At 29.3% G+C, this 17,420-nt stretch overlaps 3 protein-coding genes across 3 annotated transcripts; 1 reads left to right on the top strand and 2 right to left on the bottom strand.

The window, feature by feature from the left end:
- Positions 1 to 2,437: 2,437 nt before the first annotated feature.
- LOC107909126 (probable carboxylesterase 18) lies at positions 2,438 to 3,667 on the top strand. Its single transcript, XM_016836559.2, has one exon. It carries the CDS (start codon positions 2,574 to 2,576, stop codon positions 3,582 to 3,584), a length of 1,011 nt encoding a protein of 336 aa, XP_016692048.1. The 5' UTR covers positions 2,438 to 2,573; the 3' UTR covers positions 3,585 to 3,667.
- Positions 3,668 to 4,390: 723 nt separating this feature from the next.
- Positions 4,391 to 9,509, bottom strand: LOC107909127 (uncharacterized). The gene is made up of 12 exons (XM_041098952.1): positions 9,291 to 9,509; positions 9,113 to 9,199; positions 8,321 to 8,454; positions 7,615 to 7,673; positions 7,096 to 7,150; positions 6,947 to 6,997; positions 6,299 to 6,338; positions 6,063 to 6,103; positions 5,557 to 5,658; positions 5,114 to 5,161; positions 4,761 to 4,880; positions 4,391 to 4,575 (listed from the first exon to the last, which is right to left on the bottom strand). The coding sequence occupies exons 1-12, from the start codon at positions 9,337 to 9,339 to the stop codon at positions 4,513 to 4,515; spliced, it is 849 nt and encodes a 282-aa protein (XP_040954886.1). The 5' UTR covers positions 9,340 to 9,509; the 3' UTR covers positions 4,391 to 4,512.
- Positions 9,510 to 13,609: 4,100 nt separating this feature from the next.
- LOC107909128 (peroxidase 53-like) lies at positions 13,610 to 15,192 on the bottom strand. The gene is made up of 4 exons (NM_001327011.2): positions 14,954 to 15,192; positions 14,699 to 14,878; positions 14,262 to 14,424; positions 13,610 to 14,168 (listed from the first exon to the last, which is right to left on the bottom strand). Exons 1-4 carry the CDS (start codon positions 15,161 to 15,163, stop codon positions 13,753 to 13,755), a joined length of 969 nt encoding a protein of 322 aa, NP_001313940.1. The 5' UTR covers positions 15,164 to 15,192; the 3' UTR covers positions 13,610 to 13,752.
- Positions 15,193 to 17,420: the final 2,228 nt, after the last annotated feature.

Consider the following 17,420-nt stretch of genomic DNA (forward strand, 5'->3'; position numbering starts at 1 on the left):
CTCCTATTTGGGCAACTCTCTTTGGACATAGTGCGTGCGTGTTTGGTGTGTAGTGTGGGTGTGTCTTTACTCTGTGTGTACTAATCCTTTAATTGTACAATACTCAAAAAATGAATTGATAATTGTCGTTTGCATCAAGACTGAAATTTCAAAATTCGATAAATATAAAAACTTAGAATAGCCTTATTGGAGAATATGAACTAAATATACAACTGTATACATAATATATGTTTAGTAATTGAATTTAACCTAACAAATGTAACTGTACTACTTGATTCAGGATTAAAATTTCAAAATTTAAAAAGTACAAGGACGACTAAGCTAATTCAACAAGTAAAACTAATAAAATTAATCAAATTAAATTATATAGACTAAATCCACAACTTTCATAAATTACATGAATTAATAACAGAATTTAACATAAAGTTTTATAATGTATAATAGTCATAAATCTCCTAACCTACCTTCCTTTCGAGCTCCCTTAATGATTGCATCTCTTGAACACTCGTTTTCAGTTTGCCTCTCTCTTTTCTCTTTATGCTTATTTTTTTCGGTGAAGAGAAAAAAACAATTAGATTACATTAAATTGAACCGGGCAAAAGCACTATCTGCTTTATCATGATATAAGATTGTTAAAACCTCCCTAAGCAGATTATCGAACACCCTGAAAACCTTCCTCCCTCTCTTTATTCGACATTGCACGATATTTTTCCTTTGCGCTTGATCGAGAAACTGTTCTTTGGGTGGGTTTGGATCGGCGATTGAGTGCGGTGCGGTGCGGTGCGTTTAGCTTATTTTTTATCTCACGCTACAGTATCACTACAGTATCACTACAGTATCTAATCTCACTGCCACCACTGTTTTTACACTAAACGCAGGTAAACGCACCGCCCATCTAAACTCACCCTTTGTTTCTTGCTACTCCATAAGATAAGTGAACCAGCAAAGAAGACACAAAAACCTGAAATTGATCTCCTTGAATCAGGATCCTTTTCATTTTTATGAAATAGATCTACTTATGAGTTGGATGAATGCTTGAATTTCAAAAAAAAAAAAATCAGACTCAATTCATTAAAAAAAATTCATATAACTATTTTAAAAATAACAAAATATTATTTTATATTAATATTTATATATTTTATAATTAAATTTAAAATAAAAACTTTTAATTTAAGATTAAGTTGAGTTGTACACTTTAAAAGCAAAAAATCTCTACTCAAACTCGATCGCATCCGCATCTACTATACAGATGAATAAAACTATGATTCATCCATTGTTTTCTTTTTTCAGTCTTCTATTGTAGGTTGAATAGCGATTGGTAGGGTTTTCCTGCTCGTCCATGGAGCCTTGTGATATATTTTCTTGATTTAACAAATAATTTTAATATATTAACAATTAAATTTAAAATTTAAAATTTAAAGGAAATAAATAAAATTCTGGAAATATAAAAAAATACGTTGCATATTTTAATTTTTTATATTTTGAAAATGAATGTGGGACTGACTTTAACAATGTGGTAATTATTAGTGGGGTTACGTTAAATTAAAGAATGTAAGGTTGAATAGGATTATTTTTATCAATCGGTCAGTTTCATACACAGAGAAAAAACCCATAAATATTAAATATATATATGTATGTATGGACTCACCTAAGCTTTTTGTTTGCATTTATGAAGTCTTCTGTTTCTTTGCACATTTAATTAATCGGTCACCTTTCGGTTACAACTACTTGAAATAATTAATTTTTTTAAAACAGGAACTTTTAAATTCATTTTATAATGAGACATTTACTATGAGATTTTTAGTTTGAACTGAATTTAATAATTATAATTTACTTTTAATTGAGTATTAATTTAATTAATGTTATTATCACAATAATTAAAAAAATGGATTCAAAAATATGTATATATCTATTATGTTTAAATTTAAATGTTTAAGGATAAAGTTAATAGTTTAAAATGTATGAGAAATAATTTTAAATTAGTTTTTCTTTTACTTGAATACCAAAATAAATTTAAAAAGAAACTTTAATTCCAGAGTAAATATAAAAAATTTCACGATTTGATTAAAATTTAGACTCAACTTTGCTATTAAGCTAAAACGTAATTGATAATAATAATAATATAGATATGAGATAATATTTGCAATGTTTTTAAAAATAGATCAATAATCTTCAATTCATTTGATTCAAATTAAATAAATTATTAAAAATGTATAAAATTTTAAAAATTATTAAACTATAAAATATGATTTAATTAATTTTTTAGGTCGAGTAAATTAGTTCATACTAATTCGTAAATTAATCGAGTTTTTACATTATTTTAAATCGATATATCAATAAATTCTAGACCTAATCAATTTAGTTCAATTATAAATACACTGAATATTTAATGAGGTTTTCACAAATGATTTTCCATAATATAAAAATATTGAATTCAAACCCATAAATTAAAATTGCATTATTAAATCTATATCCGCAGCCGTACGTAATCCATAGTTACTTGCACACAAATATTAAAGTTGAACCAACAGTGAATTGAATGAAGTGAGTTGAAAGCCATTAGAAAGATCTGCATGTACAAAATGTCCAACAATCCAACTTCCAAATTTCAAGACGTGCCATGGAAACATCGATTTTTCAGTTCCATGATCGGCTTCGCCGTCAACTTCTCTCGCCGTTCCGACGGCACCATCAACCGCTACATCATGAACCTCTTCGACTTCAAAGCTCCTCCCTCCCAACAACCCTTCGACGGCGTCAAAACATCCGACACTGTCGTCGACGCCACTCGCAACTTATACTTCCGCCTCTTTCTTCCTTCCCTAAATCAAGACGACGACGTGCCAGTCATCGTCTATTTTCACGGCGGTGGTTTTGCATATTTGTCGGCAAGTTCCATACCTTGCGATGACTTTTGTCGAAGGCTTTGTAAGAAAACCGGTGCAGTGATTATATCTGTAAACTACCGGTTGGCCCCAGAGCATAAATACCCATCACAATACGACGACGGATTTGATGTCTTGAAATTCATCGACGACAACGCTAATGCCAAAAACCTTCCCTTAAATGTTAACTTAAAGCAGTGCTTCATCGCCGGCGATAGTGCCGGCGGCAACTTGGCGCACCATGTGGCAGTGAAAGCGTGCGAGTACGGATTAAGAAATGTGAAGCTGATAGGGTTAATAGCAATACAACAGTTCTTCGGCGGGGAAGAAAGGACGGAATCGGAGACCAGAATAGTTGACGCGCCGATGATATCAGTGAAGGGCACGGACTGGTTATGGAAGGCGTTTTTGCCGGAAGGGTCGGATCGGAACCATCCAGCTTGCAATGTGTTTGGGCCAAAATCGGTTGATGATATATCGAGGTTGAAGTTTCCGGCGACAATGGTGGTAGTCGGAGGGTTTGACCCGATGCATGATTGGCAAATAAGGTACTACGAAGGGTTGAAGAAATGCGGGAAAGAAGCATGTTTGATTGAGTATCCCCATGCTTTTCACACTTTTTATGGTGTCCCAGAATTGAAAGAGACTTGTTTGTTAATGGAGGCAGTGAAGGGTTTCATGGAGAGATTAATAAATTAAATAAAGAGGGGTGTAGTTTGAACTGGCCCATGAGTCGGGTCAGATAATAATGCAACACTTTTGAGTCGGGTCAGATAAAATCATCACTTAAAATTTTTTTATAATTATTTATAATTTTCTAATATTTTTTTATATTTTAGATTAAATATATTTAAATTTTTAGGTGATAATGTGGCATAATATAGGAGTATCACATCTAACATATTAACAGAATTTAAGTTCAATGGCCAAATTGAAAAGAATTACCAAGATTTAAGCCTAATGTAGACCAAAAAAATTTTCTAATGATGAAGTTAGAAAATTTGTCTTATTCAAAGATTAAGGATTTATTTAGCTGTGCTCTTGAAAAACATTTTTTACTTTAAAATACTGCTAAACAAAGTGAAAATTTTAACTTTTAAAAGGTCTTTTTGATCAGCAAACTAAAAAATTTTAACTTTTTTTAAATAAAAAACACTTTTGGTTGGCAAATTACTTTTTAATCTTCCATTTTTAAACACACGTAGTATCCCAATTCCTTCTCCATTTTCTCTTTCAAAGTTTATTCTCTGGTTCTTCTCTTTAACTTTCTTCAATTATTCAATTGTCTTCAAGGTTTTTACTTCTCTCTCTTTCTTTCTACTCCCTTAATTTCATCTTCTCATTTTAACTCTCCATTTAATTTTTTCGTTTTTTTTCTCAGGTTAAGCAATGGCATACCAAAGTACTACGAACTCAACAGGTGCATTTCAAAATGGCTGGGGTAGGTAACTGGCACAAGAGCACATGAACCAATATTGGCACATAATATGAAAGCAATGGCATGTGTCTGATATTCGTTCTCCAGTAAAATATGCAGCATTTACTTGTGATAAATTGCTCCCTTGGTTCAAGCCTATTAACATTTTTACCATATTAGCCTATCAATTTTGAGTTGTACATTACCTGATCAGGCACGAAGATCCAACATGTATTCCTCTCCACAGGCACATTTAATCACGTGAGAAATCCCCTGTAAAACAAGGACGCACCTATTAATAATCTTGCTAGGAAAAGAACTGGCCTAAGAGACTTTTAAGATGGCGGAATCATCGAATTATCTCGTGCAAGCGAACCAGAAACATTCAACCATCTGAATTACCCCATCCGAAGGCCGCTTCATGAAACAGAAAGCATAATCTAAAACCATATATCTACCTTTATTCGTTCAAGGTGGTCCTGCAGTGAGCAAAGATACTCAGTTTCTCCGTCTTTATCTGATAGAAGTGCTTTGTATTCTTCTTCAAGTGCCATTACACTTATTTCCAGCAGCTCCGGCTATAGTTACAAACAAAATTTGTAACGAAACAAAGAAAACTGTAACAGATACATAAATTGTACATAAAAGTAGCAAGTATGCAACCATTTCACATCATATACTATTTGGTATGCAACTCAATCAAACATTTGCAAGGATTATGAATGACAGTTCTCTAATGGCATACTTGTATAACTTTCATGCTTGTAAACAAGCTCACAGTTGTATGAAAGAATTTCAGCAAGCAATTCACCTTAAAATGGTTTGATCCGCGCTTTGCTTGCTCAATAGACTCCTTAATCTGAAAAAAAGGAAAACCATGAAAGAATTTTAAAAATATGGAAAACAATCTCCTGAAATATTTACAATCAGAATTCTAAAAATAAGGAAGCTAAAACTAAGCTTCGGTTGTAAATATAGAAAGCAATCCACTTTGTATTTTGGACAAATGGATAAAACCGCTTCCATCCAAATGAAATAACTTAAAAATATAATTGAGTCATATTAGTAAAAGGAATTATGTATTTATGTAGCATTCGTGTATTTTTATATATCATAATAAAGTTTAAGGTCTTATATATTTATATAAACTTTGATATGTTAATAATTCGTGTTATATAAATTTTGATACATTTATACATTTGTATTGATGCTATTTTTTGCATCGTGTCAGTCCTCTTGAATTTATCTACTAACCTTTTCATTATCTCTCATGAGTGTGGCTTTCATTTGTTCAATCCCATCTAGCTTGGCTTTCTCCAAGTCCAACTTGACAATCAGGTCATTCCCTTCATTATTCTGTTATTAAAAGGAATCATTAGATATAGCTAGGGATAAATATCAAATATATATAATTTTTAATATGCAATTTGATATATAATTTTATTTTTGGTACAACTATACACATGAAATTTAAATTATAGTTTATATGTATACATTTAAAGAACTGAATACATGTATTTATTTTTATATTGGATTAATATAATTGTTTCTCAATGCAATATATCAACCTAAAATGGTGTTAATTCGATAATGTTGTTAATAATTTGAGAAAATTAAATCAAATCAAAATTTTATGTATAAAATCACACAAAACTAAATTTCATGTACGACATTATACGTTAGATCAAAGTTAATGTATAGTTTATCGCAAATAACTAACCCCTCAAATCTTTTTCAGTCATTGGCGCAAGGGTTTTTACCTCATTGTCCGTGATCAAACAGTTTCCAACACTAATGTTACCTGCAAGATTAACCCAAAACAGTATGAAATAATTGACATAGTTATAAGGATCAATTTCGCGAATCACCAAAATTTGTTGTAGAACATGGCAGTTGAGTAAAAATAAATGCTTAGGATCAACTTTCAAGCATAACCCGCATAAACAGTTCGAAAAATTCCTCAAACAATAAATTGAGATAAGTCTTGAAGCCAAACCTTCAGATTCAGTCATTTTCTCGTCAAGTTTATTGTTGACCTGCAGGAGCTTATTATTAAAATTTATGAATAATAAAAAAAATAATCTATTTACAATAATTAGAAGCTACCCAAACACTCAGATAAGCAAAAACATGTCATGAACTTATTAACCATTACAGATTGATTTATAACTAGGGTAATCCTTGAATATTTATCTGCATAAGGGCTCTCTCTCTCTTTTCCATACTCAAGCAAAATCATGAATTAACCAGATCAGCTCGAAAAATATATTTAAACTAATTTCACGTGGATCTCCCAGCAAACAGGAACTTAACTTTTACATGAATTTTCATATTAAAAATCTGCATTCAAATATTATATGTTATATGCATGCTTATTGCTAAAGGGACATCAGTTTATTACTATGCCAAAGACCAAAAATCATACAAATTGTACGAAACCTTAGAAACCAATCTGTGTTGTCAAGAATTACTATATAACGTACCATGTTATGTTACTTATTCAATCAAGTCGGACTCACCAACATTAGCCAAAAACTTAAAAAATTTGTATAAGATGAAAGAGAGATGAGTATACTAGCTCTGTACTACAAGAATTTATTCTTATTCCTAAACAAAGGAAAGCATAGAAGATGTCGTAATGTACCAAATCATGCTCTTCCATTTGTCTTCTATGTTTCTGGGATTTGACCCAGTCCTACGCACATATGAAGAGGATATCACCAACTGCATGCTGAAGAGCTGAATGCAAAACTCAGAAACCTAGAAGTGGATTCTGGAACTCAAAAGTCAAACCTGTTGTTGCTGCAATTTGTAAGAAAGATCCTCGACCACCTTGGAGTAGTAAGCCCTGTTATCAGGATAAAGGAGATGGGGATTCATCACATAAAGCATGGAAGATAAATAAATCAAGCATATGAAAGAATGTGAGTATAAGTAATTGACAAGGTTCAGCCTAAAATCATTAAATCAAACATATAAAAGACTGTAACATTAAACCAAGAACTGCAGCCATCCATCAGAACTACATGGTCCACTGACATTAATATGAGTCAAGCAACGTCCTCAAATCCATAGCAAAAATAGAACCAAGTATTGTGAGTTCCATCATTGTGAAGGACTCAAGGCCTCATATGTTGATCAACATGTCAATATATGTGGCATTTCTCCAGAAAAATGATCAAGAAACCCACAATTTAAACATAGATAGCACGCTGACAAACAAGCTACACATCATCTTGGAGTTTAAGACAGTTTTCACAGTCACAATATGAAACAGTGTAGATTAAATTGTTATAAGCTCACTTGAATTACCTCTTTTCTATTAGTTTGGAAGTTAAACTGATTTTTTCATGTTGAATAAGCTCCAGTGTCTGTATGCAAGTCAGAGACTAAAATGATAAGCGAAATGCTGGTAAAAAACATAATGGCAATAGGATACCTCATCTCAGTTGCAGAAATAAATGTGAACATTTCAAATATGTAGCCAACATACGCATTTGGGGTAAAAAGTTAAAGTTTGACATGCATATTGTTCTGGTCAGATTAGAGTTGTATTTAAAGTTCTGAGTTTGAGCCTGCTATTCAGTAAAAAATTAGAACAGTAATCTCATTGGACCAGCATCTTACATTATGGCTATTCTCAAATTAGTTGCATAAAGGTTTCCTTTCCTTCTTTGTTTAAAAGTAGAAACATATATATACACACAGTAGAGATTCTCAGTCAGACATAGGCATAACAACGGGTTGAATATAAACTTTTACAATATCTACATCTGTATCTGCTTAATCGTTTTAGAAGCCATATCTATTTATATTCACATTAACTACAGGTTGAATATCCGTAAATATTTGAATCCGCATTATCATTGCTATTCCTATATAGACTGATTTTTTGGGTTTATTATATATAGCTTCTATTCTGGCTATGAGTTTTGCTTTCTTGTTCTTAGCAAAGTTCAAAACTGATGATCATATGAGAAGTCACTCATACAATTAAAGAGTGAGATAGAGAAATAACCTGGGCAAGTGTGGTTGAATCAGAGTCTAGAGCGGCTATTTTTCTCTGTTTCTCAATTATCAGCGAACATAATTGGCCCTTTGCTGTCAGCATCTTCTCGATATCTTCCATAAGTTGTTGTTTCATAGATTTTGCTGCAAATAGCAGAAAATACGGTAAGGTTTGAGATTAACAGAATGAAACAACTGATTCAATACAAAACATTGGATTATTTGTATTCAAAAGTAGAGAAAATGAGATGTATAATCCTTAAAAGCAAATATATTCAAAAACACTATACCTATCATTTCCCTGCTATTTTCTTTTCCTTTTTTAATATACACACAAGAAAAGTAATTCAGTAGAGGAAAAATAAATAAGCTGTACACTCTTTCATACACAATTAATATCTAAACAAATCACTATTAAACTTGGCAATATAATTATACTCCTGCGCCTATAAAGTCATTGATCAAGAATACTGTGGTTATCAATATAAATCTAACTACTGGAACGTTCTAACATAGAACAAATAATTAAATATTTTAATTTACTTAAAATTCGATTCATATTGTATTCTTGTATATGATCCAAGTAAAAGATTATAAAGATCAGAGTAAATATATATAAATGTATGAAAATTACAAAAAATGTACAGTTTTCCGCGCGAGCACGCGCATACATACATACATACATACATACATACATACATACATGAAAAGGAAACGAAAGCACAGTCAAGTTATTCTATATTCCCGCCGAATCGATTAGCAAAATAAGGAGAAAAGAAGAACAAGAACAGGAAGAAAGTACCAGAAAGGATATCATTTTGCAAGGTTTGAATGGTAGTAAAGTGGATCTGCTCTTCAGCTGAAACGTTGGCGGCTTGATCCTCCACATCTGCCATTTTCCTTTCCACAAATTAACATTTTCCGAGAAAATAAAAATTAAGGAACAAACAGAGTAAGTAAAATATCAAAGAAGAAAGAACCGTTGATCTGAGATCGGAGAGTTTTCATGTACTGCAAATACTCTTCCATTTTCTACTCGTGGCTTTGGTCTTCCTCGTCCAAATAAGAATTCGAGCAGTTTTTTCTTCTTTTTGCCTTTTGATTTCCACGAAATAAGTAGAAAAAAAATTTAACAAATTGCTACGAGGCCGCGTCACAATGCCATGAATGTTTTCGTTCGCGGTATCAAGAATTTTAAAATCTCTTATATAGGTTTCCAAAAAAAAGAAGAAGGGTTTTGCAGAATTTTATTAGGTACGTCTTTCTTACCACGTAGTTGGTTCCATCCAATTATCTAGTGCCATGGTTGATTGAATGGCACCATTGCTCATGTGGTGGTGGGAAAGGTTTCATTCTTTTTTATAAGATGTAAATTATTTATTTTGATTTTTTACTCGAAAGATATGAAAGATCTCTTTTCGAGCCATATATACAATTACGATTTTTCATAAAATTTCATATGTATTTGTGAGATCGAATATGGAATTCTGTTTACTCATTTTAAATTGAGTATCAATTTCCCTCTCTTTCCTACTAGGATAAAAAATATTGTATTTGACATATCCATACGATTGAGTCATTGAGTTTCTGAAATAGTGTAAAAAAAAGTGTTCCGAATCATTGTTATTTGACCTGAACCTGTTTTAAAAAAATCGAGACATTTTGAATTGTTTGTTGATATAGACAAAGTCAGGGAAAACTTTTGAAATTATTTCAATATTGGAGTTAATTTTTTTTTATAGTTTGAGTTTCATTGGGCTAAGCAAATAGTTCGGATTTTTTTAATGTTATAAAAATCGGAACGACTCAAATCTATTAGGTGATCAATTATTGATTTGACCAATTGATGTTTTGGTTCAATTGATTGAACCACTATTTTTATCTTAATTTTCGGTTTTTTTTACTAAAGCTAAAGTTTATTACAAATTCTTGTATTATATTATAAAGTTCATTTTAATTTCTCTATTATTAAAAGAAACATTGTATATTTAAAAAGTAAACATTTTAATCCTTACACATTAACTTTATTGTTAATAGAATACTGTAACTTAACTGTGATTGACGTGACATTAAGTCAATTATTAAATTTTAAAAGCTAAACAACAGTTTTCAAGAATGAATAGAGGTAAGAAAATTAATTTTGCTTTTACCTCGAATTTGTTTTTGATTCTTTTTATTTATTTATTTATTTAAATTATTTAGAGTTTGATCCATATCATTTCATTTATTTTCAAGACTATTGAACCTTTTAATATGATGTAATGACATATCAGCTACCATTAAGCCACAACATTCGTTAATGACAAAGTTAATGTGTAGGGACTAGAATGTAAACTTTTCAAACATTCAGAGATTAAAATATTTCTTTCAATAATAGAAGAATTAAAATGAACTTAATGATATGGTACAAAATCTTAGAGTTAACTTATAGTTCAAAACGGTTTGATTTATATATGGTTTTATATCATATGTTCGACCAGACTACTATCCAGCTTAGTTCTAACATCGTTAATCTGTTTAATTCATTTTAATTTCGAAAGTGAGTAGTTCCTCCGACAAATTATGCATGGGATATGTATTAATATTATCGATTAAAATAGTTAAGTTTAGTCATAATATTGCATTATTATTTTATGTGTTTTGCCTGCATTAAATTGAATATTATCATTGTAATAAATAAAATAAAATTGATGAAAAAAACAGTAATCTTAAAAAATATTTTTAAAATAAAAAGAATTACTAAATATATGACCTAATTTTTAGCACTTTCCATTATGCAATTTTGAATTGTATTTAATTACTTACCATACTACGATGCATTGCATATAAAAACGGTAAAATTAATTCGTATGGTATAATGTATGTAACAACGGTTTATTATTAAATTAAACCTTTGACTACCAACACATATCATATAGAGTAATTTATTTATTCATTTTATGTAAATAACTTTTTAGGTAAGTTTTTTAATTTTTTATTTAATAAAATATAAATTTTAAATTAAGAACATTTTTTTCCATTTTTATAACACGGACGATATTTTAAATTCAATTTTTAGCTTATATTATCTTTAAATTCAATTTTTATGGTAAAATTATATAAAAATATTATTTTATATAAAGATATTATACTAAAATTATAGCATTATAAAAAAAATTGATAATTAATGCATGGTTAATTTGTTCAATACTATCTTGGTATGCAAGTATTATTAAAGTAAATTAATGATATTTGAATACTATATAATCAAATTTAATAAATTATTTTTTAATCATTAAATTAATTTTTTAATATAATAAATAATTACACATGGTAAATTTTTATAGTGACAAATTGCAAATTTTTAAATGTGCCACATAAAAAATGTTATTCTTTTATTGTAACATCAAATTGTTATGGTATTAGTATATATACATATATATATGTATAAAAGGAAGGTCCTTCTTTGACATATGTCCAGCTTATTTTATTTTTATTTTTATTTTTATTTTTATTTTTATTTTACATTATGTTAAGAACAGTCAAATTACAATTCTGGTGATCTCTATTTTTTTTAGGTTATATTTTCCCCTTCCTTCTTTTTTTTTTTTGCATTTTACTAAAATAGTTAAAATTTTAATTTTGGCCCTCTAATATGTTTAAACTTGAAATTTAATCTCTATACATTATTTTTTAATATAAATTTGTCTCTATATTTTTATAATATTATTAATTAGTCTAAGTAGTTAATATCGTTAACTTTTCGGTTAAAACATTACATTGTTATATATCATTTGCATACTCTATTTCTTTTAGGTTTGCATTGGTCTTATCATTTTTTTTTTGCAATTCTAGAAAAATAATAAAATTTCAATTTTGATCCCTCTATTATGCCTAAATTTGATATTTAAGTACTATACTTCAATTTCTAATGTAATTAATTATTCCTAATAGTTAATAATATTAATTTTTGATTAAAATATTACATAGTTATATATATTTTTAAGTCGGATTACAACCTTCAAATTTGTACATGGGATGTGCAATTGAAGTAAGGACATATAACGATGTGATACGCAGCAAACTAGCAATTTTAATGCACAACTTGGTGAATTTGTTTGTATTTATTTGGAGCAATAATATTTTTGTAATGGAGTTGTTGGCTGTCGTCCAATATGCAGGTTACTGCCTTTGACCCTACAGAGATGTCAAATTGTCAATGGCCTCCAGGCCCCAACTCGTCGCATAGATAGAGTGGTTCCGTTGTTTTTCTAGGTTTTGTTTATACCCAAATAAATAAATATTACATTACGGTCCAAAGGTGAAAAAAAAAATCAAAGGGTGTTTTTAGAAATTTAGTTTTTTTCTTTAATTTGAAATTTAAATTTAATTATTAACATTTTTTATTAAATTTTGTCGATATAATATTTTTTAAAAAATATTTATTCAGTAACAATATAACTAAAAAACATTATAATAAATTTAAAATTATTAAAATAATTTTAATTGTGTTTGTGTTAATAATTAAAATCTGAAAAGTTAAAACTAAAAACATAAATTTTAAATTTATAAAAAATACAAAAAATTATAATATATTTTAATTTCTGTCACATGTTGAACATGCAGCGGTGTTAAACTTTATTCAAAGTCCAAAACCATATGAAATCTGTATAAGAAAAACAAATTAAATGGACCACCTATCATTTTCATTTGGATCATTAATCTTTTTTTTTTTTGCCACTTATGTATTGCGTCAACGGCCCCCCAAGCAAGTCTACGATGGTTGCATCGCATGAACATTCTCTTCGTATATGATATTTTGCTTTCTTTTGTTTAATTGTACACATTCCAACAAAATTATTGAACTTAATTCACGAGTTATGGATATGTTATTAAAGAAAAAATGTTTTGATTTATAAAGTGTTCCCTTTATTACAATTCATACAAGATCATGAGACATTATATGATTAAGGATGGTAAAAGTATTATGAAGATTTTTGTATTAGAAGTCAATTGTATTTTGTCTTTATTTATCTAAAAAAACTTAGTAAATTAGTCATTGTATATTAGGTTAAGCAACAAATTGATATTTTTGTTAAAAAATTCATCTATTTTTACTATTAAAAATTAGTGTAGCTGATAGAATAACCATGTATCACATTTTGACATATAAAGACCAGTTTTTAATAATAGAAACTAATGAAATTTTTAATAGAAGAATCAATTTACTCTTTAATCAAATGTATAGAGATTAATTTATCTATTTTTTTAGTAGAGTAAACAATATGCAATTAGATTATTAATACAAAATTCTAATTAATAACTAAAAATTTCAATATTATTATTCCAAAACATCATAGGATAATACTTTTTTGCATACTTTAAAGAAACAGCCCATCACTAAAAAAAAAAAACCCAAGCTCTAAACTTGATTTAAAAGTTAAAACCCATTTCACATAATCTCTAATTGACCTTTTTGCAATCGAGCCTTATTTCTCCATTGGTACCAGTCAAAGGGTTTAAGTTCCCCATCTTTATCATGGCCTTCGCAAAGCTACTAAAGAACTGGCTTTGACTGCTTGCAAATCTGTTAACAATGGCCACTGTTTCAGCCCCATTAGTGGAAAACAATTCTTGGTCTGTTTGAAGCAACCCCCTTCGGTTTTGTAGGTTCGAAAAGTACTTGTTGTCGAACGTAAGCGAACTTTGTTCATCGAGATCGATCAAACTTTTAGTGTCTCCGCCTTTAGGACATCGTTGTTTGAGTGTGTTTGCATATGTCGCGTTGAGGGTAGGATCGGTTTTCCCCGTTATGTTATTGAAGTTGTAGAGTCGGTCCATGAACGCCGCACATCGAGCCCTTCCGAATGTGTGAACACCTAAGAACCAACCATCATGAAAATAAAAATTAAATGTTTGTTTATCGAGTGGTTTGAACTATTTATAATCTTTACAATAGAAAGTAATCGTACCGGACAAAGCGACTAGATCAGTAGAATCAAGTCCCACGCTCTTGAACAAGGTTGCAATATTAGCAAGGCTCTCGTGGCCGGTCGGGATACTTCCAGTCCCTTCCCGGTGCGCAGTCAGACTATCCCGTCTCCCTAACGGAACTTGCCATTTCGGACCTCCACCCTATATGCAAAACATACTCTTTAAACAACATTGTCTTACTACTAATCAAATCAAGTAAAATTATTATGGAAGCTCTTATTAAAAAAAATAGCCAATTAATCCTTGTCAGATAGATCAAATAATAAACTAGAACTTTTGGTAAAAATTTTATTCATTTTCAATATTATAAACAGGTACATATCCATTAACATGAAATATATGTAATATATCATATGTAACAATTTGATTATTCCGCTAATTAAACTAATTTTTAACCATGAAAATGGGAACATACCAAGGAAACAGAAATTTGAGCAGCAAGTGCCAAAACATCGGCACATGAGACGACACGAGGGCAAGCTTTCTCCAACGCCGTTTTGATATCGTCGATAACTTCATATCCCTCCGTCGAAAGGTTTGGGGTTGCCGTTTTCTCACCATCCGTACCGTTCAACAGTAACGAAGCATCACAACCCTGCATGTATATCACCATTAGTGCATGCATGTACATATATACACACATATAATGGAACAAATATTATGTTCTTACATGAACAAAACAATCATGAAAATGAAGGCGAACGATCTTAGGGAATATCCAAATATCATTTCCTTGAGCTTGTTGCAGCACATTACTAACAATGGTGGACACATTAGGGCAGGTTTTGGCATAAAAGGTGGCACTGAGTTGAGCATTTGATGCACCCAGCATTATTGTTAGCAGAAAAAGAAGGGTTGTAATCATATGAAACGAAGCCATTTTTTTTGAAGATGGAAAATGAATGAGATGCTTTAAGAGACACCATTGAAGGTCCTTTATATAGATGGTAGAGAGGCTTATAGCTGGGGGGTTTAGCAAGTTGCTGATTTTGTGTATATCTGCTATAGGGTGATTGACTTGCAGTGTGAATCATGATTGGTATTAGTAATATTCTGTGATAATCAATAATGCAAACGCGTGTCTGCCATCTTTTTTCTTTTTATTTAATTCTTGAGTTTCAAAGCCTAACATCTGGGCCTGGGGTTCATGCATTTCTTTCTTTTTAAATATCATTTTACACTGTTTTTCTTTAGAATCAAGATCTAATCCAAATGTAGTTACATATATTAAAGCAGGCTACTTGGGAACAAGAGCAAATCATTACTGGGGATGGAACAAGGGCAGATAATAGCTTGGTAAATTTGTTATAGAGACCCTTCAAAATTAATGAAATCACATGTTAATACATTAATGATGCAATTGTAGGTTACTCTCTCCAAAATTTTATTATTTATTTTTAATCCTCAAAGTCAACACACACCACAATAAATAATCTTTTTATAATTCGAACCTAAACAATTTAAAAAGATAAACACCGATCAATAAACCATAATTCAATTCTAATGAAAGGTTATTTAAATGTAAATGATTATAATAAGTTATTTTAATAAAACGACAAACTCTAGGGCTTTTATAAAAATTTTCTTATTTATCCATGATGAATGTCTATTTTCTCAAAGTGGATGACTCATTGAGAGTTGAGAAATTACTGGGAGGCTTCTCACAACGGATTCCATGGCTGCAAAAGTTGACCAATAATTTGGCTTCTTTTTTCTGCTGACGTGGAATTCGTAGACTTAGATCCATTATGTTTTGTCCGTGCATGCATGTGGATATATATATATATATTCATGTGTGTGTGAACAAGGCTTCTTATACCTTTTAGGTCAAATGATGTAAACAAAAAATACTATGCATGTATATATGTTATTTTTAACACCGCCATGTACGTGTATATCTCTTTTTGTAGTGAGTTTTTTTTTATTTTTTTATTTTTTATGTTAGAATATATTTTATTACGTTAGATTATCAATAATAAATATATTAAATTATTAAAAATTTATGTAAGAGTCGATGTTTTGATTTTATTGATAAAATTTATCATAGGTAATTGTCGATGTTTTGATTTTAATGATAAAATTTATCATAGGTAATTTTTTATTAATTTATAAAAGATAAAATATTCTCATAATAATATAAGTTTTTTTTTGTAAAAATAATGAGTTTTTAATGATTTATCAACTGAATTAAAACTTGGTCGATGAGTCACTTCAATTCAATCAATGGTTTTATTATAGTAGAGATTAAGGATGACAATAGAGCAAGATAGAATTACTAAATTCATCATCACTCTTATATTTGTTTACTTGCCCCCACAACTCACTAGGGCGAAGTTAGAAATTTTTTTTGGAGGGTCGAAATTAAATTATATATTTTTTATGATAGTAAAAATATAATTTTATCATTTTAGGGGCCAAAGTGTAATTTTGTCATTATTAATTTAAATTTTTATAAATTATAAAAGGGCCTGATATAAAATAATTAAAATACTTTCAAATTAATATACTTTATTTTGTAAAAAAAATTATATAACATAATCCAACTAAATTAGTACTCAGTTGAATTTTAATACTAACTCAATGCTTAATATATACAATTAATCTTCTCTATAACATTCACCGACTATAACAATATTTTGCAATAACAACAAAGTTTTTAGTAGAACAGATTTTTTTTATATTTTATTTTAACTCTCTATAACAACTTTTGACTTATAACAACAACATCCATAGTTATGAAGTACATTATTTATCGTTTTTTTATAACATGCTGTTTAAAATTTTAAGTAAAATTATAGTTATTTCATATAAACAAATCTATTAATTATTATTTATTAAATGAAAATAGTTTTAATTAAAATATTATTTCAATAAAATAATTAAATTAATTATATTTTATTAAATGAAAATAATCGTCAATGAGTGGAATTAAAAAAATATCAATTCAATAAATTATTAAGTTTCCTAATTAATCATTCTACTATGAATTCAGAACATCATAAAGCTATAAATAGATTACTTGAATTTAATATATCATAATAAATTAATTTATTTAATTTGATAACTTATATTGATGAATTGAACTTGTTAGATTTATGAAGTTTATAATTAATCATGTGAAATAATGTAAAATAAAA

This window comes from Gossypium hirsutum, chromosome D08, assembly GCF_007990345.1.
Source record: "Gossypium hirsutum isolate 1008001.06 chromosome D08, Gossypium_hirsutum_v2.1, whole genome shotgun sequence".
Taxonomy (NCBI): Eukaryota; Viridiplantae; Streptophyta; class Magnoliopsida; order Malvales; family Malvaceae; genus Gossypium; species Gossypium hirsutum.